The 23968-nt window shown below is 43.4% G+C and overlaps 1 protein-coding gene across 2 annotated transcripts; it reads left to right on the top strand.

Moving 5' to 3' along the window:
- The first annotated feature begins 1410 nt into the window (after positions 1-1410).
- LOC119733168 (NLR family CARD domain-containing protein 4-like) lies at positions 1411-15930 on the top strand. Of its 2 annotated transcripts, XM_038206745.1 has the most exons (4): positions 1411-1543; positions 5418-5798; positions 6820-6939; positions 11949-15930. In XM_038206745.1, the coding sequence occupies exons 2-4, from the start codon at positions 5459-5461 to the stop codon at positions 14540-14542; spliced, it is 3054 nt and encodes a 1017-aa protein (XP_038062673.1). In that variant the 5' UTR covers positions 1411-1543; positions 5418-5458; the 3' UTR covers positions 14543-15930. The 2 variants fall into 2 exon arrangements, with proteins under 2 accessions (XP_038062673.1, XP_038062674.1); XM_038206746.1 differs by lacking the exons at positions 5418-5798; positions 6820-6939.
- Positions 15931-23968: the final 8038 nt, after the last annotated feature.

Here is a 23968-nt window from a genome sequence, read left to right as displayed (position 1 = left end):
GTCGGACTTATAAGTCGTTGGACCTATGAGGCGTCGGACTTATGGGCCTTCATTTGGTTAGGGGATGCGATTTTGTCGCACTTATGAGGCGTCGGACCTATGAGGCGTCAGACTTGAGAGCGGACCCCATTTTATGATATAAACTGTTTGGGGGTGCTTATTTTTGATCTTGTTACAGTTAGCATTAGCTTCCAATCTACTGATTTGATGTAGTACGATGTGCTCCGGTGATTGATATTTTTTGTTCGTGCTGTTGTCGAGTTACATAGTGTGTTTTATTTATGGTAATATATGTTCTTATTCCTAAATTCACAAGGGGGGGGGAGTGCAATGCTGTTCTTTTGAAATAAAATCCAAACCCCCTAAAATGCGGAACAGAATTGCGGACAAGTTCCTTTCCTTTGAAGAAAAACTTGTTTGACCTCCTTAATTCAGAAATGGGGGTTGAGTGCTTTTCTTTTGAAAAAAAAATAATGCCCGACCCCCTCAATGCAGAAAAGAGGGATCGAGTTCTTTCCCTTTTAAAAAATAAAAATGTCCCCTAGTCTGGTTCCCATACCAAAAAAAATCTGACTATTCCTGATGAATCTTAGGTCAGGTAGCCTCCGGTAATACATTGTATCACAATTTACGCCACGTAACTAAAACGGGAGGAATTCCTCCTTTTTTCGAAAATGTACGAAGTTTGCCGAGTTCGTTTCGTCAACAATCGGAGTAGCGCCCGAGTATTTCCGAGTATTATATAGGTTTAATTAACTGCTAACTGATTATTAAAAACTTTTTAAAATGAGTTGATAAATAATATCCATTGCTTTCATTAAGAAAACTTGAAATTCAACAACAATTTTGTGTATTTAGTGATACTCGGATCGTGTGGGCGAATTAACTTTTTGCAGCGTCATATACTATTTTGAATTTACTCGGTCTTCATTCGGCTCCGCCTGCTATAACAGTGCTATTTGGGTGCCTAATTTTGAAGATTCCAGATCACCATTAGTCAATATGTTATCTTACAGAAATATTAAACTGTATTATCCTAATTGTATGATATTACGAAACAAGTGATTTATTTACAAATTTGATCAGAACATTAAAAGCTATAAGTGATATAGCGAAATCGGAAACGAAGCCGAGCTTTGAAAAAGGGTCGTCAATGTCGTCATGTTTATTTTTAGGCACGGAGACTGCCTGACCTACAATTTAGACGTGAGTGTCGGGGAATAATTGTCATGTCTAGGGAACCAGACTATCCGACCCCTACATTCTGAAAAATGGGGTCGAGTGCATGTCCTTTGAAGAAGTATGCATACTTAATTGCTCTTGAACTCGCAATGTCAATTTGAGGCCACCGTAGCATAATCACGCGTCAGAATAAAAAATCTAGAGGGCGCTGTTTCATCTGCACAACTAATAAAACGAGTAAAGCTTTTAGGTTGCCAAACTTTTACCGAACTCCTCCATGAACTCTCTTGTCAAGTTACAATTTGGAAGGTGATATGCTTGTCACAGCAGCTCAGTAAGACAGGTTGTTGAGCAAACTGTAGTAAGTAAGAATGTTAATTATTTTAACGCACACTTTACTGTTGTTTCTGGCGCCGTGTTGTTAAACTCCCCTGCGCAATACCCACGATGAGTTGCGAAACGGCCCTGGTGGACTCCCTTTCCTCCCTACGTAACGGAGGGAGTCCAGGGTATGAAGAGCTCAAAACTGGGCGAAAAAATGTATGACCAATATTTTCAATATTTTTAATTTTACCTTGTTGGAGAAGCCAATTTTTACGTCGTAGTATTCTATGTGTCCTTATCTACTGGGCCGCTGGGTTCAGGAATTCCATATGCGATGCTGACCGACCTTAATCAGGAAAATAAACTCTAACGTGTCTAAAGCAATGTTAAACTTGTACGTGTTTGTAGACTCTTTTCATCAGTTTCTCGGCGCCGAGTCTATTCTAGTCGTACATGACATACGTCCGTGCAGCGTGTAGTCGGGTCGCACTAAACAGCGTCAACACAGCGTCAACACAACGTCAACACAACGTCAACACATGACAGAAGCGTCAACACACCGTCAACACATCCAAAACACATTCTAAATTAACAGAAAAGGTATATAATTGTAAAGCATCGAATAAAAGAGAATTTTCATTGGATTGAGTTTCCATTTTGTTGTTAGAAATATAGTATTTTCACGCGAAAAAATGACCCTTCACTTGCACGGCCGTTGTCCACCATTTTGACTTCGCACAAAGCTTGGACTACACCATTTCAAGTAGGGGTGTGCAAGTAATCTTGTCATAAACAACAGAGGGCGTCTTGCTGCAGAGAGGGACACCAGTGCACTCTGATCTGTGAGGGACTGAGGTTTATTGTACAACGCTATCACCCTTCAGCATAATGGTATGGTCCGCGCTGCCACTGAGGCAACATGGCAGCCGATCTCGGAGCGGCACGGAGAGCCAATTTTCTTGAACTGAAATCGCAATTTTTAGACGTTTAACCTATTGATTTTAAGCCAAAATCTTGTTTCTTTCCAAACTATATGGGCTACATACTGCTTTTGTCACTTTTAATGCATTTTGGATGTGTTGACGCTGTGTTGACGCCGTGTTGACGCTTTGGAGTGTGTTGACGCTGTGTTGACGCTGTTTAGTATGACCGGTGTAGTCTGGTTCCCTAGACCTGACAATTATTCTCGGCGCTCATATCACGTCTGGTCTGGGAGCCAGACTATGCAGCGTGAATATGCAGTGCGCACGCGCGATTTGCTTAGTAACCATCCTCATAAGCACACGCACTTACTTGAAGGCGCGGTCGCTAATCCAATGACCGAGCGTGTTTTGGCGCCAGTTACCAGAAGCATGTTTCGGCTTTGGTCATTTGTTGAGCGTTTTTGTGACGTCGGTTGGCTGGAGTTTAGGCACTGTTCCAACCAAAACTAAACAAATGAGAGCGCTAGCGTGCGTGCGCACTTTCGTGCGCACGTACATGACGTACGACTCGGGAATAAAACTGATGAAAAGAGACTACAAACACGTACAAGTTTAACGTTGCTTTAGAGTTTATTTTCCTGATTAATGTCGGTCAGCATCACATATGGAATTCCTGAACCCCTGGATCAAAAGAGAAGGAAGAAGGACACATAGAAAATGTAGGCGTGAAATAAGCTTCTGTAACGAGGTAAAACGTAACAAAAATCTGGTCCAAATTTTGGGTGGTCTTGTGTAGAGAATTCTCATCCTGGACGTCAGTCGTAATGCAATGAAGACTTCGTCCAACCTGGGCTAGGTTGCGAAATAGAGATTGCCTTGTCCTAGCTTGAGTAACTCCAGCTGACATGCTCATATTCATTCGCACGTAGCGCTGTAGACCCGTGAACGCGGCGTTGTATACAACGCCACGCTGTTGTGTATTTTCGAACCTAGCGAAATCGATCCGCCATACATAATTTCGTATGAATGTTGAGTACTCACCTACATGTAGAAATCTGAATTTGCCTGTCCGGGTGTTCATGATGTGTCATTTCGACGAAAGTTGCCATCAATGAAGACCCATACGAATGTGTAGAAATTAGATTTTAACCTGACAATTGACCCTGACAAATGACACTGGACGAGTACCCAGGGTTATTTGCGTGCAAAATTATCGGAGCCCTCTGAGCTACCCGTCTGCTTCATGTGGCGCATATGATAGGCGGTGTCTGATTGGCCGATAACGAGACCGCGTGATAAACACAGCTAATAAGGAGTGCCCGGAGCGTCAGTGCAATACCAAATTATCCGCAGCATTTATCACGTGGTAAATCACATGCATCAGGAGGAGGTTGCAGGACGTTGAGATCTTGCCAGATTTTACCTCGAATATCGTTTAAATGCCAGATTTGGCGTAAAACTAAAAGCAGATTTCAACATGTTCAAGAAATCTTGATATGTGAAAACTTATCACAGGGTGAGGCAATGTTCAGTCTTTGTCACGGAAGGCCGATTTCGCTTGGTTCGAACATGTACAAGAGCGTGGCGTAGTTTACAAGCCACGTTCACGGGTCTAGTAGCGCTGCAGACATAACCTATTCGTTAGAGTGTAGTAGCAAGAGACCCTAAAATAATGGCCTCTCAAAAATTGTCCATTTTCACCTCTAATATCCCACCCCAGATTTCATTTACATTCGGCAGTAATTCACAAAGCTAATGATCGACTTGAAACAGACCACAAAAAAAATACGAAAAATCTTGACGATTTGCGGTGGCTTGTCCGTAAAAAAACGCCGACTGGCCATACAAACACAAGGTCATGAACCGAATAATGCATATAATTGGCTGGCTGTTTCAGATATGATACGGCCATAACCAGGCGCGGTGCCCTTTACGTGTATAGTCTACAAGTACATTTGGGATGAGGTCTGACGTACCATGGTCGTACTAGCACCCCACAAAGCATAAAATCCTCATTTCGGAGAATGTCAAAGAAATGTCATTTTTCCAGATCATTCCCCTCAAGTGTTGCCAAAAATCATGCAAAATACCTGACAAAAATACCTTTCAAAGCACCTACTGGCTTCTCCACATGTCAAAGATGAAGTCATGGGGCTTCAGTGATAAGTACTCACGATTATTTTTGTGGTTGGAATTTTGTGAAATTTGACCAGTTTAGCACAGACATCAGACAGCAAAATGCCACCAACTAGAGTCTAACCGTACATTGTCTATAGACATTCTTACAAACATGTAGGCTGGCATTTATACATTTTACATGTATACATGTAGCAAATATTGTAACACTGGTTGTTTGACATTTTCAAGAAAAACAAACATGTTTGTAGTCTGGTTCACTGACCCCACTTCAGATAAAATGGAATAATTTATACTGTAGCCGTCAGGGATTGCAAGGTCAGGGATCCTCTCTAGCTGGCTTGTATCTGTTTCCAGGTGTGTAATGGATTGCAAAAAAATTGTGGACTAACTAAATATGATAAATTGGGAGCAGTGTTTGAAAAGAAAGCCAGTTGTTTCCAATGCTGGTCGGCCAACCAGAGTTGGAAATTGATACAAAAATAACACTTTTCTTGAAAAATGTCAGCACACCAGGTGCCATGATTTGTCATTCACTAACAGTCCAGTAAGGTAGCCTATTTCATGATAATTTGGTAGTTTTGTTTTTTGATATACATGTATGTTTGCAAATGTTGTATTCATTTACAGTATATATTCCCCTTAAATGAAATTTTGTGCACTCTGGCACCAAGAAGGCTCGTCTTGCTTTGTCTTTGTTTACAAAGGTCTCAGTGCTTTTATAGTCTATACAAAATATTCCCAAGTTTACCTACATGTACATGAGACCATTGTGCCAACAAACACACAGTGACACAGATTTTCATTCATTATTGACAAACAGTGCTTTCATTTTTATTCATTGTCAAACAGAACTAAAGTCATATTTTGTGTTGGGATGATCCAAAAGTACTATGGATGCACAATCTGAAGCAGCCTGTCAACGGACTGATGTCCCTACCACATTGCAACAATCTGAAGCAGCCTGCCAACGGACTGATGTCCCTACCACATTGCAACAATCTGAAGCAGCCAGCCAACAGACTGATGTCACTACCACGATGCAACAGTCTGAAGCAGCCAGCCAACAGACTGATGCCCCTGCCACGATGCAACAGTCTGAAGCAGCCAGCCAACAGACTGATGCCCCTGCCACGATGCAACAATCTGAAGCAGCCAGCCAACAGTCTGATGGTCCAACCACGATGCAACAGGAGGCACAGGTACATGCATCTGTCCCCTCAACTGCGATAGGTGAGTAGTAGATCTAGACTAGTTGCATGGAGTCCATTTATGAGGTGGGGAGGGGTAGTTACCCCCCTCCCCCGTAACTCACCCATGTACCCAATGTGGCCTCCTTGGGATTGGTTTTGAGGTCAAAAGGTCAAGGTCACTGTGGCGAGTTAAATGTACATGTAAATGGTTTCCGGATGATAAGTTGAGTTAGAAATGAGATTTTGGTGTCTTACTTTGGAAGGGGGTTGCCCTTGGGAGAAGCAAGTTTGGATTGGTTTGGGGGTCAAAGGTCAGGGTCACCGTGGTGAGTTAAAGGTAAATGGTTTCTGGATGATAACTTAAGTTGGAAATGAGATTTTGGTGTCTAACCTAGGTAGGGGGTTGCCCCTGGGTACAGGCAAGTTGGGATTGGTTTTGGGGTCAAAAGGTGAAAGGTCAAGGTCACCGTGGTGAGTTAAAGGTAAATGGTTCCCGGATGATTACTTGAGTTGGAAATGAGATTTTGGTGTCTAACTTAGGTAGGGAGTTGCCCATGGGTACAGGCATGTTGGGATTGGTTCTGGGGTCAAAGGTCAAGGTCGCCATACTGTTCAGGTTAATGGTTTCAGGATGAGAACTTGACTCTGGCTGAGGGGTGTCAACAGCAACACTGTTATTTGAAAATGAAGTTTTTTCTGTAGCCCTTTTAGTACAAGAATCATTCAAATCACACATGTACTTTTCAAGATACAGAATTGTCAACACAAACACTGTTTTAAAGTTCTGTTCACGGATCACAAAAAAAGAAAGTGTTCTTTCAGCAAATTTAGCAAAACGAAAATAATTCTCATGGGAATGCATGTGAATGTGGACAGAACTTTGATTCTTGTTCTAAAAGAAAACAAAGACCATTTATTGAGCTTTCATACCCTAGATTTTGAAAGTGCTACAGGCAAAACTTCATTCAAAAATCGGTCATGTCATTTGGATTTCGCTTGTTTTTTACTCACCGTATCCTGTAGAGATTGTCTTTTTTTTACTTCTTGCTTCATGCTTTTAGATTCCCCACGACCAACTGGAACCATTGGAAACACTGGCACAGTCGCGGGTAACCACAACCCTATCATTGTCGGTTCGAGTAGAGTTCAATTCAATTACAACTTCCCGTTGGAGGGACCAGGTAAATGATCATCTTGTTCCGTAAGATGATAGCAATTTGATATAAAAGTGTCCTTTTTTAAAGGGAAAATACAACATTTGCAAAGATCAAAAAATAAAACTACCAAATCATTTTGAAATACCTTGCTGGACTGTTAGTGATTGACAGTGTAAAGCATCCTGTAAAATCATGGCACCTGGTATACTGTCATTTTCAAGAAAAGTGGTATTTTTGTATCAATTTCCAACGCTGATCGGCCGATCAGCGTTGGAAAAAAATGGCTTTTTTCAAATACTGGCCCCAGTTGACCATCGCACTTGTTTGCAAGCGATTACACACCTATGGACGGGTACAAGCCAGCTAGATTGGTTCCCTGACCTTACAATTCCCCAATGTATGTAAACTGCTCTGTTTCTTCTTAAATGGAGTCAGGGAAACCAGACTACAGAAAAATGATTGTTTTTCTTGGTTTTTATGGCATTTTCGAGCCCAAAACCTCAAAAAAGTCAGTGTAACTATATTTGCTATTTATTTCCAACCCCTCAATTCCATCCATTTCTGAAAATTACAGCAAAAGCAAATGATGTATATTCCCTTTAACCCTTACTCTCTGAGGGTAGTTTACTGCATGTCAGTTGGTTATGCCAATGCCCTCCAGCTGCAGTTATTTGGCAGATAACAAGTCTTAACAGTGAAGGCTCCAATTGGCAGGAGTTGGAGGCCCTGGAGGGTGCCTGATACTGACCAGCTGGGGGCACTCACTTTGTTATCAGAGGACTCTCATTGTTCTCTGTGGCATGTATTGGAGTGCCTGTCCAGTTACCCTTGAAATGACATGGCAGATATTGGAGGGCCATGCAAAAAACATAGGAGATTTTCTTGAGGCACAATTGGCATGCATTGGAGGGTCAAGTAGGGTAAGGGTTAAAGAGGTTGTGGAATGTTGAAAGTCGTTTTGTTTTTTTTATTGTAGAGTAGACCCATATCATAATGACAAACTCCCATTCTTTTGTAATGTGCGTTTATATCTTTATAAAACTGAAATTCATCAAGTAATTTGTTGGTCGGCGAGCGCATACATGTAATTGAAATCAACAGTCGTCGGGTTCTTCGTAAAATCAGAAAAATCGTGACGTAATAAACAGGACTCGTTTATAGTTTATACTACGCTGCATAGGGAGTCCTGTTTATTACATCACGATTTACTATGTTTTGTTCATTGCCCCCAACGACGACTTTTACACAAATTGCACGTTCGGGTCGAAACAGGACCTGAAAAACAGCTCTCAAAAGTACCTTTTGTACTCATTTCATGACAGAAACAATAGTTGTTTTTATTTCATCACATCTTAGGCTACATATACCCGAAAAATGATGGAAATGTCTTCGAGCATTCCACAACCTCTTTAAGAGGGGGGGGGGGGGGGGGGGGTGCTAAATAGCTAACTAGTGCCCCCAATTTAATTGTGTGTCACATCTAACAACAAAAATCTAAGGCCCCATAAAAATAGTTGGTCTCTGGTCAGACCAAAGTTCCAATGCGGCGATGCGGGGTTTTATATTTTTTATTTAATGCTTGGATTGTGTACAGACAAGGTGGGTACTCCCCTTTGCATTTTTGTGCCCTCATATACTTTGGTGTCCATCATTTGCTTTTGGTGACCTTCCCCATTCCTTGGTGCTCCTTGGTACAAACATTTGAGGTGGTGCGGCAATAGAGGGCGCTATTGTTACCTACCACAGAAAATTTGAAGGAAAAAAAATTGACGCCCATGATCAAAATTGATGCGCGCGCTGACCAGAGACCTACTTTTGTGTGTGTGTGGGCTAATACAGCTTTATTGAATTTGGTTTTTATTTTTTATTTTAGACATGTACCGGAAAATGATTGGTATAATGAGCATGTTGGGGAAAGAATTGAATGGTTGGTAAACGAAGCTGTTAGTAAGACAATGATTGCTGTTATGTTACTCGATCTTGGAAAAATGATGGCCGATCAACTTTTTTGTGCAGTTACCAGTTTTTAGTTTTGTTCTGAATGAAATTTTGGCGGTGACCAAAAAAAAAACTGGAAAAGACTATAAAGCAACATTTGACAAGTTTGCGTCCAACAGCAGTACAAAAAGCCACAGCATTTGTTTGTTTATTTATTTTTCAAATATATTTTGTACACAGGTATTAGTGCGAGAGCCCAGTGAGGTTTCATTAGAATATCGCGCACAAAAGGGTTGATGGTGGCAGCGAGTAGGTGGGGATGTCCAACCTTCAAAACCGTCATTCTTAAGTGTCACACCCCGTGCGTTTGGGAGAGGGCACTGCCTAAAACCCCCAAAATTGACTTTTGATTAGAATATCGCACACAAGCACGGTTTCAATGCGAAAAGATAGTATTCGATAAACTAATCAATGACCAACAACAAAAAAAAATCCTGTGCATTCCATGCTTAAGAATGGCCTAATCAGCGCTAATTATTGACAGTTAATTAGAATTTTGAGCACAAGGGCGAAACTTTTACTAATAGCTAATCTACATGATTGTATTAAATGCAAGATCCACAACTTAAGAATGGATATTCGCGTGCATTTTGTGCTTAAGAACGAGTTAAAGTTCAACAATTAGCCGCCCGCTAAGGCCAAAAAAAAAGTGTCCGGTTTCTGGTATGGAGCTTGCCCCAAAAGTGGTGTAGCGACGCGGCTTTTTTTTTTTTTTTACCTGTTTTTTTTTTTTATGACTGCAAATGGTGCCCGACTAAACTTAGTGCAAATATATAGAGAGGCCACATAAATCTTATTCTCGATCATAACCCCATCTAAAAACACGTTAAAATTGTGCAGCAGCAGAATTCCAGTCAAACCAGTGAGTTTGGCGGTTTTGAAACATCATCTTGTATTGAAAAAAAAACTTTTGCATTTTGCCGACGCGCATGGCTACGGCGACGCGCGCGCATACCAGAAACCGGAAACTTTTTTTTTTTTTGGCCTAAGGAATTATTTTTTTTATGTGTTTAATTAGAATGTTGAGCTTAATGAATTTCAACTTAAGAATATGTACATCAGATCCGAACCAGCCAACCGATCCCGTTAGCTCGGTGGTCGAGTGGTAAGACATCTGCACTAGAAAGCAGGAGGTCATGGGTTCGAGTCCCACCCAAGTGATTTTTTCCAACTTTCACTCGGGAGGTAAGTCGGTGAAGGGCAAAACCTGTAGTTTGATTTATATCACCCTGCTGCCAACTTCCATCTTATAATAGTTTATGCGGTACCCGCTGCTATGTACATCAGATTCGAACCGGCCAACCGATCCCGTTACCTCGGTGGTCGAGTGGTAAGACATCTGCACTAGAAAGCAGGAGGTCGTGGGTTTGAGTCCCACCCGAGTGATTTTTTTCAACTTTCACTCGGGAGGTAACACACTGAGTATACAGTGTTTAAAGGTCGGGGAGGGGCAAAACCTGTAGTTTGATTTACGGATCTTGCATTATAGTCATGTTAATTGGCTTTTAGTGAAGGTTTCGCTCTTGTGCTCAACATTCTAATTAACAGTTAAAAATTAGCACTAATTAGGCCATTCCTAACCCTTACCCCCTATGCCCTTGTTGCTTACAACCATCTTCAATCCTCCAAAATCCTCCAAAATTTTGCAACTCTGCCTAAATTTTTCAAAATTGTTAGACAGTCCTGCCTCAAAATGCATTCATCCTTAATCCTCCAAAATCCTCCTATCCCAAAATTTTGCACTCGTGTTTAAATGAAGGATAAACCAACGCCAAATCCTTCAAAATCATCAGACAGTCCTGCCTCAAAATGCATTCATCCTCAATCCTCCAAAATCCTCTTGTGCTTCAATCACCATTCATCCTCAATCCTCCAAAATCCTCATGTGCTTCAATCACCATTCATCCTCAATCCTCCAGAATCCTCATTTGATTCAATCACCATTCATCCTCAATCCTCTAGAATCCTCCAAAACCGCCAGGAGGATTTTGGAGGAGTGAGGTGGGTTAGGGTTAAGCATGTTATGCACGAGATAGGTTTCACTCTTGTGCTCAACATTCTAATTAACAGTCAAAAATTAGCACTAATTAGGCCATTCTTAAGCATGTTATGCACGGGAAAGGTTTCGCTCGTGTGCTCAACATTCTAATTAACGGTCAATAATTAGCGCCAATTAGGCTATTCTTAAGCATGTTATGCATGGGATATCCCATTCTTAAGTTATAAGTTAATCAAATACTATCTTTTCGCGTTGGAACTGTGCTTGCATGCGATATTCTAATTAAAAGTCAATTGAGTGCTGTGGCCTCGCGGTTAAGGGCACTGATTCGTGGTCTGTGGGTAAAGCTGCAGGTTGTGGGTTCGAGTCCTGGCGGGGTCATGGTGCGTGTGCCCTTGAGCAAGGCACTTTGTCACTCATTGCTTCTCTCCACCCAGGAGTAAATGGGTACCTGTGAGGGCAGAGATGGTTATGTGATTGATTTAGCTTGCTTGCGCCTAACAGGCAGCATCGAGCTGTATACTCCCCAGGGAGCTGAGATGGTATCTTGAATGTTAAATTGGCCCAATGATCAGGGGTAATAATAATACTGTAAGCGCTGTGATTTAGTGTACTAAAAAGAGCGTTCTTAAATGCCGATTATTATTATTATTATTATTATTATTATTAATTTTGGGGGTCTTTAGGCGGTGCCACCATCAAACCTTTTTGTGCGTGATATTCTAATAAAACCATACTGGGCTCTCGGACTATTTGCAACTTTTCTCGGATCTGCTGATTTTCTCGCTTTTGCTTCTCATGAATGCCATTCCAAGTTGAAAAATACTTCACATGTTGAAAATTTTGTCTGGTTTGGAATTTCCTCTTTTGTTTCTGATGTATTCCCAGTTGCATGCCATGTATTTTAATACTGATGCACTGGATTTCTAAGTCATCATTTCGGTTTCACGTTGTCCTCTTTAAGGGGAAATTGTTTCAATCCATTACAGAGACAGTGTTTTATTGAAGCAATACCCATTACTTTTTATCTGAATAGGAGTGCCTGCACCCAGACTTCAGCAAAGTCAGAGACCAGACCAAGAACCAAGGTTGAGGGCTCCTAGCTACCAAGATGTCGGTAACAAGACCAGGGCCATTTTAATGAAATGGTACAAGAAAACACATAGTTATGTTCAGTTAAACCCTGGGGTTCCTGACGATCAAAGACCCATTGTTGGCATTTACACTAAAGTGCAGATTAGAACAAAGAAAGGTACTGTAGAAGAGCAATTCACAGACGAAATTGCATATTCAACAGAGTATGAGAAGATATTTAAATGTTTGAATGATTTCGATCGTCTCATTTTGTTTGGCAAGGGCGGTGTCGGGAAGTCTACAATTTTTGATATGATTGCATACGACTGGGCAGATGAGTCAAACGAAATCCTGAACAGATTCAAGCTTGTCTTTCTTTTAAAGATGTGTGCCCTAGTACAAGAATCCGATCTTGTCGATTCCACTTTTGATCAACTTCTAGGCGAAGATTCAGGAATAGCAAAAGATGAACTTGATATATTCATCCTGGCCAACCCAAGTGAGGTCTTGATTCTTTTGGATGGTTTTGATGAAATGAAGACCAAATCACTTGATGCAGCCTCATTCGGTTCTGTCCTGAATGCACTGAACAGAACAAGATACAGGGATTGTGTGATATTTGTCTCTACCCGCCCCTCGCATTTTGAGACACTGATGTCAAAAACACTTGTCCAAAATCCTTGCACACATGTGGAAGTTCTGGGGTTTAATGAAGAGGATGTCAAAACATACGTTCTAAAATTCTATGACAAAGATCCTGATAGTGGCAATGAACTAATCCAAACCATTGGGAAGTCTACCACGCTGCGTGATTTTGCTACGAACCCCATGTTGTTGCTACTCATGTGCTTACTATGGGGGGAGAAGAAACAACTCCCAGAAACAACATCACGCCTCTTCACTAAGGCAGTAAATTACATGTTCACAAGAAAAGACGAAGACACAAAAACACCAGAAAAGAGAAAGGCAAACGTATCTGGAACAGTGATTGCCATAGGACAAACTGCGCTGCGTGGACTCATGAGTGCCAACCAGCAATTCTCGTTTCAAGAAGATGAGTTTGAACCAAAGGCGCTGGACCTGGCACTAAAAGCAGGCATCCTAAACCAGCAGAGAGTTATCAAACACCGTGAATCCCACAACAACATACAATTCATGCACAAGACAGTGCAGGAATTCTGTGCGGCGAAATACTTGCAGAGTGTACATATGTCGAACCCGGGATTTGGAAAGCGAATGGTGTACAAAGTTGTGGCCTTCGGAAAATTTCAAAATTATTTAAGGCAACTTTGTCGAACAATGGAAGGAGTCTATGCAAGCGAGTTCCTTTTGAGTTTTTGTAGTGGTGATAATGAGAAGTGCATGACTGACATCGTAAAGTTGCTTGACCGTAAGTTCAGTAAGGATCCACATCGACCCAGGTACCAATCAAATGTTATACGTGTGATTAGTCAAAACTGCTTTTTTGAAAGCCAGTCAGTAAATGTCCCGCGGTGTCTCACCAGCGACTCAAATATCCCATCAGATATCTATGTGCGTGGCAATAATGATTTACACAGTCTCATATACCTGCTTGAAATCTTCTGTAGGTCAGACAGCCACACGGCAAAACTGGCACGCATCGAAACTATTACATTGTGTAACGTGTTTTTAGTCAGTGATATAGCTTTCAGCCTGTGTTACATGAAAAACCTTAGTAAGCTGATGCTTCGGGAATGTCCTTTAGTGAAGGGAGATCTTGAGAAGACCCTGTCATCCCTACGTAACCAACACTTAACCAGTCTTAGCATAAAGGATTGTACATGTAGTGCATTGGGACATACATTTAGAGTTGTAGAATGGGCCCCTCATATGAAACACTTAACAAGCCTCGACACACTTCAAATAAGTAACTGCGACCTCCAGGGAACAGACATGCTCATTGTCTTGGCTGAAGGTAACGTGCCGAAACTTACTGACTTGGTACTTACCTACAGCATGGCATTGAGCGGAACGGCTGAGTTGTGGGCCAAGGAATTGCCGACAATGACACTCCTAAGTAGGCTGGAGCTGAGTTGGTGCAATTTGACAGCGACGGACTTTGAACATATTGTCGCAGAAGTATGTGACATGCCCAGACTGACTGCCTTGATCCTTACTGGCAACTTTGCATTGAGCGCAACGGCCGAGTTGTGGGGCAAGCATTTGCCGAAAATGGCGCACTTAAATCAGCTGAGCCTGCGTTCTTGCTGTTTGGCACCGACAGATATTAACCACATTGCCTCAGCTGTAGGTGACATGCCCAGACTGACTAGTTTGAACCTTTCTCACAATGGCATGACGTTGTATACACGTATATCCGTTAAGTTGTGGGCCATGGATTTGCCAAAAATGACGCACTTAAATAGGCTGGACCTCAGTCAGTGCTATTTGACACCAACAGACACTGAACACATTCTCACAGCTGTAGGTGACATGCCCAGACTGACTGAATTGAACCTTGAGGGTAACAATGTAGTGGGCAGATCAGCTATGTTGTTGGCCGAGAGATTGCCGAGACTTAACTTGAGGATTTAGATTGCTTGACCTGAATCATGTTCGTTGGCTGTCCTGTTTAGGTGATGTCAAAACTGACTGACTGACTTCATGGGCGTCGCCAGGATTTTTCTAGAGGGGGCAAAGCCCATTTTTCCCCCAAAAAGCATTTTCCTGATTGATCATTTTTTCAAGGGTGGGAGGGACATTGGGAGGGTGCCTCCCCCCCTCCTCGCCTCCCCCCCTCCTCACCTCCCCCCTCCTCGCGATGCCCATGACTGACTTGCACCTTGCTAATAATCGATCATTGGGTGGACTAGATGTGTTTAATTGTTCTGATTCCCCTCGGGTATCGTAACAACTCACTAGAGTACAGTCGACCCTCATAACAAAATCGCCTTCAAAGCCTTAAAAAGAAACCAATTTCAGTTTCAAATTTAAAGAATATTTTGAGTCATTTGAAGCAAGATATGCGACGCAGGGGACCCTACGTCGTTTTGTAGATCATTGCGTTGCTGGAATCTCTGGAATTCTTTTGAGATTCGTATGCATGTTCAGTAACAATTAACTGTCTGTACATGGACACTTTTGAGGGGGCGGGGCTCCCTTCTGTCATGAATAACCGATTCTGCATCTGCCAACTTTTTAAATTTGCAAATGAGATTATAATTTGTTTCTATGAATGGACAGGGTGGGTGTTTTTTGACTAATCGCACGATTTACTCATTCGTTTGCACGATTCACTCATTGTTTCGCACGATTCAGTCATTCGTTTCCACGATTCACTTGTTCGTTCGCAAGATTTACTCATTCCTTTGCAGGATTTACTCGTTCTTTTGCATGATTTACTCATTCCTTCGCACGATATACCCGTTCGTTCAAACGATCTACTCATTCTTTCGCACAATTTATTCATTGGTTCCCACGATTTACTCATTGGTTTGCATAATTTACTCATTCCTAAACACAGTTTACACGTTCGTTTGCTGAGATTACTCCTTTGTTCGCGCGATTTACTCATTCCTTTGCACGATTGACTCATTCGTTTGCATGATTCAGCTATGAATTAGTAAATCATGGGGACGGTTACGTAAATTGTGCAAACTAAAATAGCTGAAAAACAAATTTACAGCCTTTCCCTTCCCCGGGCTCCGTACATTTCAAAGCTGAACGTGTGTGCATAAAAAAAAAAATCCCTGATTTAAAAAAATGCAGGCTGAGAAAAAAATTTACGAAACCCAAATGTCAGGACCTTTTTTGTTGTGAAGTTCTGCATGTAGGATGTATGAAATCCCAATTACTAAACGTTCTTATAGTTCAAGAATCATTTAAATCACTCATGTATTTTTCAAGTTAAGGAATGTTTAACACAAATACCATTTTAAGTTCTGTCCGTAGATTGCCAAAAAAAGGTATGTGTTCCTTACAAACGTGAAATGTTTTCGTTTTGCTGAAAGAACACTTTTTGTGACCTATGGACAGAACTGTCAGACAGTGGTTGTGTTTAAAATGCTCTAACTTGAAGAGATTTTGGAAGTGTTACATGCAGAAGTTTACTGTAAAAATCTCCCAACATTTGCGTTGAGGGTGTTTTTATTAACTCACCCTGTGTAGTTGATGTATAATGCGATCGGTTTCTTATCAAACAATGACTGAGGCTGTATGAGTGGTTTGGTCCATTTCTTTCACAAGTTCACACTTGTTGGACAACAATTGTATAAGTGTATCACAACTTAAGTTGGAAATACATTTCTATTATTGGAAATAAAATTATATTTTTGTAGACTCATTTGCCTTACGAATGTGGTATTTTTTCATAAAATTGATGAAACAAGTTGAGTGTTATACTCAACTTGTTTCATCAATTTTGAGTGGTCTTTGGATTTCTCCAGCCATCAGTCAAAGTGACTTTTTGTAAATAAAATTGTACTTTTCAGGGAAAGATTTTATTTTATATACTAATGTTTATATTTTTGTATTAACTTGGTGGTAAGACCAATCATTGAGGTGGCACTCTATTAAAGCAACTGTCATCTCGTGCCGAGGAAAAGGTCGTTAGCAACCCAGGCACGCAAAAAGCACTTTTGGAGATAATCGAGTTGAAAGGTTTTGTGCTGCCATTTCTAAGTTAAGAATCCCAAGAGGCTGACATTTTGGCTCATGAAATGTGTAAATAATTCTAGTAGTATTGTACATTTGTACTTTGTACTATGACTTAATTGTGAAGTTATTTCAATTTTTATGGTCTTTTACCAGGCGAGTGCCCTCTGCCTTAAACATGAAACCCCCCTGCCGTGAACTTACCGTACTTAAGCGGCATGTCAAGATGTTGTCAATTATTAATATTTGTTTTTGGTATTTTTCTTTTTTAGTCCAATGAATTGACCTTGGTGATATGTATGTGGCATATTTTTGAGTAGTATAATAGAGGGGTAAGTGGTGCCACCAATATCAAAATATCAACCCCCCCCCCCTAAAACAAATATAAAAATTCTGCGGCCAAACATTTTGGGCAATATTGTTTGAAAATTTGCAGGAAAAACACTTTCAGCCCCCCCCAAGCTAAATCCTGGGTGCGCCACTGGTTAAATATATGATTTAAAGAAAATGCAATGTACTAATATTGTTTGAACATGATGACTTCAATCAAACTTTTAAAGCAATTTTTAATTGAGCACTAATAAAACACTCTAGGAGACACTGTTACTCAAGAAAAAAGAATTGAAATTTTGACTATTTATTGTTTGAGACATGTGACACAACCTGGGGGAAAAAATTAATTATTTCTATGGATGTATATGCAGAATGCACTATAGACCTGACGGCAGTTGGATGTCCTACTCAGTGTTAATAATCGCGGCGTGCTTTGATTGGCTGAAAGGCTCAAGCACACACAACCACAACACAGCTATAACAGCACAGCGGCACTGGGCGGTTTTTCTGAAGAAGCCACCGAAATCATCTATTATTGTTCATATTTTAGTCACTGTTTGTTTCAAGTCAATAATTATAGCTTCGTGAATGACTGCTGCATGTGAGAGGTATGTTTCATGTCATCTTGGGTTTGAATTAAAGTGGGAAAAGAGTCAGTTTCCGACCTACGAAAACGTTATTATCAAATTTCAGATGAGCATTGGAGCTGGAGTTACTCAAGCTAGTAATGGCAAAGACTTGCCATGTACATGTAGATCACTAACAAAACTATAAAACATGTACTAACCCTAACACAATAAAACTCATCAAACTCCAACTGCACATTTTGTTGGAATCTGTCGGTCCGAAACAGTACCCCTAAACTGACAGTGTTTTGCGTTGGGTTGGCACACGTACTCTAGAAGTAGAATCAAAGTCAGAAATATGTGTGTGCAGTTTCCCATATGGTGTTGGAATTAGCCAGGATGGTTCCTAGTGAATCATGCTAGGGAGTTATGGTTAATGTTGGTCGAGGACCTGCATGTGTATGGCCATCGGGTCTAAATCTATACAATTGACCAGTATGAGTTGAAAAGGAGACAATTACTAACAGAGGCATTTGGGCTACTATACAACTTGGAAGAGAGTTTCTAAATACAAAGTCATCTATTTCATCCCAACTCCCCATAAATACAGAATGCTACAATGTCTACTGAAAGCCGTCTTTGAGATGACCGACAGTCATGGAACCAGAAGAAACTACCAAGCTCGTGAGCTGCATGTATCTGCACAACCACTCGATTGAGGAAGCTTGTTGGAGAAGCTGATTCTACTGCATGGCCAATATGCATGGTAATAATTGCTTTCACTTTTGTGATTCTGATTTTCAGCAGCATAACCAGCAGCATGTCAACCCATCCCGCCAGTATTTGAAAATCACAGGCGTGTGGAAAAAGGCACATCTGGATTTTTCTAGGTGTGCGTGATTTTCCTAGATGTGTGATTTTTCTAGGCCCTGCGTGTGATTCTATGGTCCAAACTGGGACTGAACAATCTTTTTAAATAATAGTCATCTTGGTTTACAGTACAAAAGCCATTTCAAGAGCTCACACAGGTATAATTTAAGGCTGTATATGCTGAAGTGTGCGTTTCAGAGGGATTAAGGCGTGCGATTTTTCACACTTCTGGGGAAGCTTTTAGGCATGCTATGGCATGGGGGTGCGATCACACATCTCAAATCAGGAGTGCTGTCCCCTCACTGCGAATTGACATATGGTTAGCAGGTTTAACAAATTGAGAGCCACTGTAACAACTGTCCCCATTTTACCGCCATTTTACTGGCTTAGACGCATGACTGCACACCTGCTTTTGTCTGGTACTAGATAGGTACATGGAGAACAGACCGCATCACACGGCATATCACAGCTTACACAACATACCAGCACGGATTAGCGAAAGGCCGGTATGCTGTCAGCCAGGATCATGATGCTGTTTGAAGCATATTGTCAAATCCCACATTGAAAATAGATTTTTCCTTTGCAGAGATGGAACTGTAATGACCCTACGGGAGTCTGTACCTGGCTGGACTGGACAAGACTCTGAGACTGTCTTGAGAGACCCTGATGGCTGACGTACCAATGGCGTGAGAGTGGTACCCTGCCTTCCATGCTAAATGTGCCACCAGCACTAACACATTGGCAGAGAAAAGGTACGTGTGTATTGTGATGAATCATCAACTATACGTTTTATACATTAACATGAACTGTATAGTGACTTGTCTGTAGTGCCCAGTCACTCATACTAGAACATCAGCATTTAATTGGCCAGCGCTGTTAGTGGGCGTGGCTTAAGTCATCTACTAAGCAATACTGCATTTTCATTGGTTGAGGCACCCTGTGTACTTAAGTAATGAGGGGCATTTATTGTATGTGAATGTATATGACCATGTTGGCCTATAAAAGGCACAGTTCGAGAGAATAAATCTCACTTCTTCGCCTGGTGGGACCAAAGAAGTCAAAGAAGTCTCCTGTCTCTGTTTTATTGTCTAATTGTCACTAATTAGGGTGTAAGTCTCCCCCACTTGAGCCACTCGAGCCACTTGAGCCACTTAAGCCACTGGTTAGCCACCCTGAGCCACCGGTCAGCCACCCAGAGCCACCGGTCAACCTCCCAAACCACAGGCTAATCCACCCAAAACCACAGGTTAATCCACCCAATCCCCTAAATCCCAAACACAGTTGAGTTAGCGCTTTCCCCTGGTGGAGCAGATTTGGGAGTGCTGTTCGTCACTTGGTGCTGTGGCCTCCAACCGCAGGTGCTTCAACTCCATCGGGACTGGGCCAGAGAGGCAAGGGACCGACTAGGCGACGCACGTTACATTGGTGGCAGCGGTGGGATCCACTGAGAGTGACGGGACAGCTAGCCAAAGGAACCACAGGGTGAGAGTGGTCAGAATCGATCTACCAGAAGCAGTGATTTGGGGATAGCAGAATTCCGCGGTGGAAGTGGAGAACCACTAGTCACAGCAACAATGGACAGCAGAGACAGGATGTTGGAAGAAAGTGTGGGATACTTTGAGACGACACCGGCCAGGGTGACCAGCAGAGCAAGCATTAGGCTACACCCTGCGGTAACACCATCGCCTCCTATATTGACACCGGCAAGATCTGCCAAGAGGATGCCGGGTGTTGGCATCAGGGTGCAGGAGCCAGTGACGGCACAAAAGCTCTTCCAACAGACCGGAAGAGTTGGGGAAGTGATGACACCTACGGTCGGCACAGCGGAGGCCTTTCCTCAGGCAAGATTCATGTCAACACCAGTGACATGGGGACCGGGGGTGGTAGAGCAGCCAGTCTACCGGAGTTTGACTGATTGGGGTGGAGTAGAACCAGCAGAGGTTCGACGGCAGAGACCTACTGGAACGAGCGATGGTCTGGTGGAGTCTGGATGGCCTTCGGCCCGGCCAAGGATGCAGGCTCCAGGGGAAATGCCAGGTAGCTTAAACACCCCACAGTCTGCGTTTGATGCGAGGTGTAATCTGCAGCAGCGGTTGGGAGAGGCGCCTGGACATCAGACGTGCACAGCACCACAGCGGGTGGTGGAAGAAGTCAGGAGCACAGGGCAGCACCTGAGGAAACCAGTGGATCCGGGAGAGAAAGGATCAGTAGAAAAGAAAACTCTGCCTGGACAAAAGGGGCAGAATCCACCCAAGAGATCAGCCGTTGCAGGAGCAGAAGGAACCAGCAGAGTTCATCGGAAGCCAAATATCGTGCCGGATCGATTCGCCGGGGTGGTGCCATGGAGAGACTACAAATCTCATTTTGAGTCATGTGCAGTTATCAATAGCTGGACGGCAGAGGACAAAGCTTACTTCATGGCAGCAAGTCTCAAGAGTCAAGCACAGCAAGTGCTGGGAGACAGGGCTACAGGAGAAGTGCTGACCTATGCGGAACTCACAGCAAGACTAGAAAGACGTTATGGGCCTGGTGAGCAAGCCGAAACGTACCTAGCCGAGCTTAGGAGCAGAACAAGGACAGAAAACGAAAGTCTGCAAGCGCTGGGGCAGGGAATACGTCGACTCACGGAGCTGGCGTATCCTGAGCTGCCCCGAGATAGCAGAGAGCGTCTGGCACGAGGGTATCTGGTGGATGCCATACCCGATGCAGAAATTAGAGCGGGAATCTTCAGAGCGCACCCTAAGACGTTGGATGAGGCGATCAGAGCTGCGCTGGAGACCGAGTCTTTTCTGAAAGCGGAGAGACAACGGCAGCGAAACCAGGGTGGTCGCCCAGACAGAAACAATTGAGTCACAAGACAAGTGGAGATTGTCTCAAGGGATGAGTTCGAAAGGCAAACACGGGCAATGTCGGAGCAACTGAGGCAAGTGCATCAGATGTTGGCCGGGCTAACTCAAGCAATGCAGAATGACGCACGGCGCCCTGAACAAGCCGACTTCGAACAGAAGCGTCAAAAACTAGCCTGCTACCACTGTGGAAACACGGGGCACTTTAAGAGAAACTGCCCTGAACTGAAGAACAGCGCACCGTCGGGAAACGACTCCGGACCAACCCAGGGGGTCGTGGGAAGGTCGGCAACACAAGACCCAAAACCTGTGATACAGATCCAGAAAAAGTAGAGGATGGTGGAGAACTTCCAAGGAAGCAGCTCCACCCAGTACCACTACCAAGTGCAGTTGCTTCATATGGGGTATTCGTGCCGGGTGAAATTGGGACACATCCACTGCCATTCCTAATAGACACTGGGTCGTCAGAGACATTGATAGACACAAAAGAGTACAACCTGATGGATCGAGAAACCAGACCTATACTGACACCGGTCGATGAAGTTATCCGTCAAGCCGATGGGAAACCACTCCCAGTAAAAGGAAGTGCCCAGATGGAGATACAAATTGGAGGATATAAAGCGGAGGTTGAAGTCTTGGTTGCATCCATCAGAAACCAAGGAATACTCGGCATGAATTACCTGCTGACCACTGGCAGTGTACTGGACTTGAGGCATCGGCAATTGAAGATTGGGGAGCATGTAATTCCTTTACAAGGAAAAGATCAGACAAGCATTTTCAGCTGCCGAGTGCGAGCAGACAGGACTACAAGGATACCACCCGGGCATGAAGCAATCATCACTGGTGTCCTGGACGAGAAGAAAGACCTCCATGGATGGGGGATCATCGAGCCAAATGACAGGAGTAAGGTGGCAAAACGAGGTCTGATGGTAGGGAGGGTACTTGTGGATGCCACTGCAGATAAATACCCGGTTCGAGTGTTCAACCCAAGTACTACAATTGTGATGATAAGTGGAGGAAGTGTCTTGGGGACCATCACATCCACGGCTGATAAGGACATTCAGAAAGATGATCGATCTACGATTAGGATGATGGAAAGAGGGGAAGAAACAGCAGAGAACAAAGCTGGTCAAGAGCTTCCAGAACATCTCACCGATCTGTACCAACAGAGTGTTGAGAACTTACTGGAGAGTCCAGATAGAGACAAGGTGAAGGAGCTACTCATCGAGTATCAAGACGTTTTCTCAAAGGGCACGGGAGACCTGGGGAAAACGGACCTGGTGCGTCACGAGATCAGGACAGATGATACGGCCCCCATACGCCAACGTCCCAGACGTCTCCCTACCTGGCAACGGGCTGAGGCGGACGAGCAGGTACAAGACATGCTACAGAAGGGGATAATCGAGCCATCAAATAGCCCATGGGCATCTCCAGTCGTCTTAGTGAAGAAGAAAGATGGATCCACCCGGTTCTGCGTGGACTACCGGTTTCTCAACGAACACACACTGAAAGATGCATACCCGATACCCAGGGTGGACGACAGCTTAGATTCGCTAGCAGGGGCACAGTGGTTTTGTGCCCTAGATCTGGCCAGTGGATACTGGCAAGTGGAACTAAACGAGGATGCCAAGGCCAAATCAGCTTTCGTTGCTAGAGGAGGACTGTACCAGTGGAAGGTCATGCCTTTTGGCCTCTGTAACGCCCCGGCTACATTCGAGAGGCTGATGGAAAGGATTCTCTCCGGGCTTCAGTGGGAAACACTACTACTGTACCTAGATGACATCGTGGTCTTCGCCAAGACGGTGGATGAGGAGATAGGGAGACTTGAGGAAGTCTTCCGGAGGCTGAGACAGGCCAACCTCAAACTAAAGCCGAAGAAATGTAGCCTCTTCAAACAATCAGTAGCCTACCTGGGACATGTGATATCTAGTGAGGGCATAGCCACGGACCCCGAGAAAGTGAGAGTTGTGGAGGAATGGCCAACACCTCGTTCCACCAAAGATGTAAGGAGTTTCATTGGATTGGCTTTTTACTACCGACGTTTCATTCAGGGGTTTGCCAAGATTGCCCAACCATTGCACCGACTAATGGAAAAGAACCGGATGTTCCTGTGGACAGAGGACTGCGAGGTTGCTTTCCGCAATCTGAAGACACAGTTGACATCAGCACCCATACTAGTCTACCCCGAAGAAGGAGGAGAGTTTGTACTAGACACGGATGCCAGTAGCACAGGCCTGGGAGCTGTGCTATCCCAAAAACATGATGGTGTGGAGAAAGTCGTTGCATATGCCAGCCGCACTATGTCAAAGCCAGAAAGGAATTACTGCGTCACGAGGCGAGAACTCCTGGCCGTTGTGACATTTGTCAAGCACTTCCGGCATTACCTGTATGGTCGACACTTTGTAATCAGAACCGATCATGGAGCCTTGAGATGGTTGCTAAACTTCCGTGACCCAGAAGGACAACTGGCTAGATGGATGGAGATCTTGAGTGAGTACGACTTCACAATCCAACATCGGCCAGGTCGAGTCCACCAGAATGCCGATGCACTCTCCCGCATGCCATGCAAGCAGTGCGGAAGAGGTATAGAGCAGAACAAAAAGGACCAGGTGGAGATGCCTAGAATTAGTTGCCCAGAAGATTCGGCAATTGGCGATCCTCGAAACGAGGGAAAACAGGAGGAGACAAAAGGGGAAGGTCATGGCCAACAAAACGTACCGACGACAGGGGTGCATGCAGATCGTGGGACTAGA

This window comes from Patiria miniata, unplaced genomic scaffold (assembly GCF_015706575.1).
Source record: "Patiria miniata isolate m_02_andy unplaced genomic scaffold, ASM1570657v1 HiC_scaffold_25, whole genome shotgun sequence".
NCBI lineage: Eukaryota > Metazoa > Echinodermata > Asteroidea > Valvatida > Asterinidae > Patiria > Patiria miniata.
Note: the sequence above shows the minus strand (reverse complement) of the source record. Positions and strands in the feature narration are given on the sequence as shown.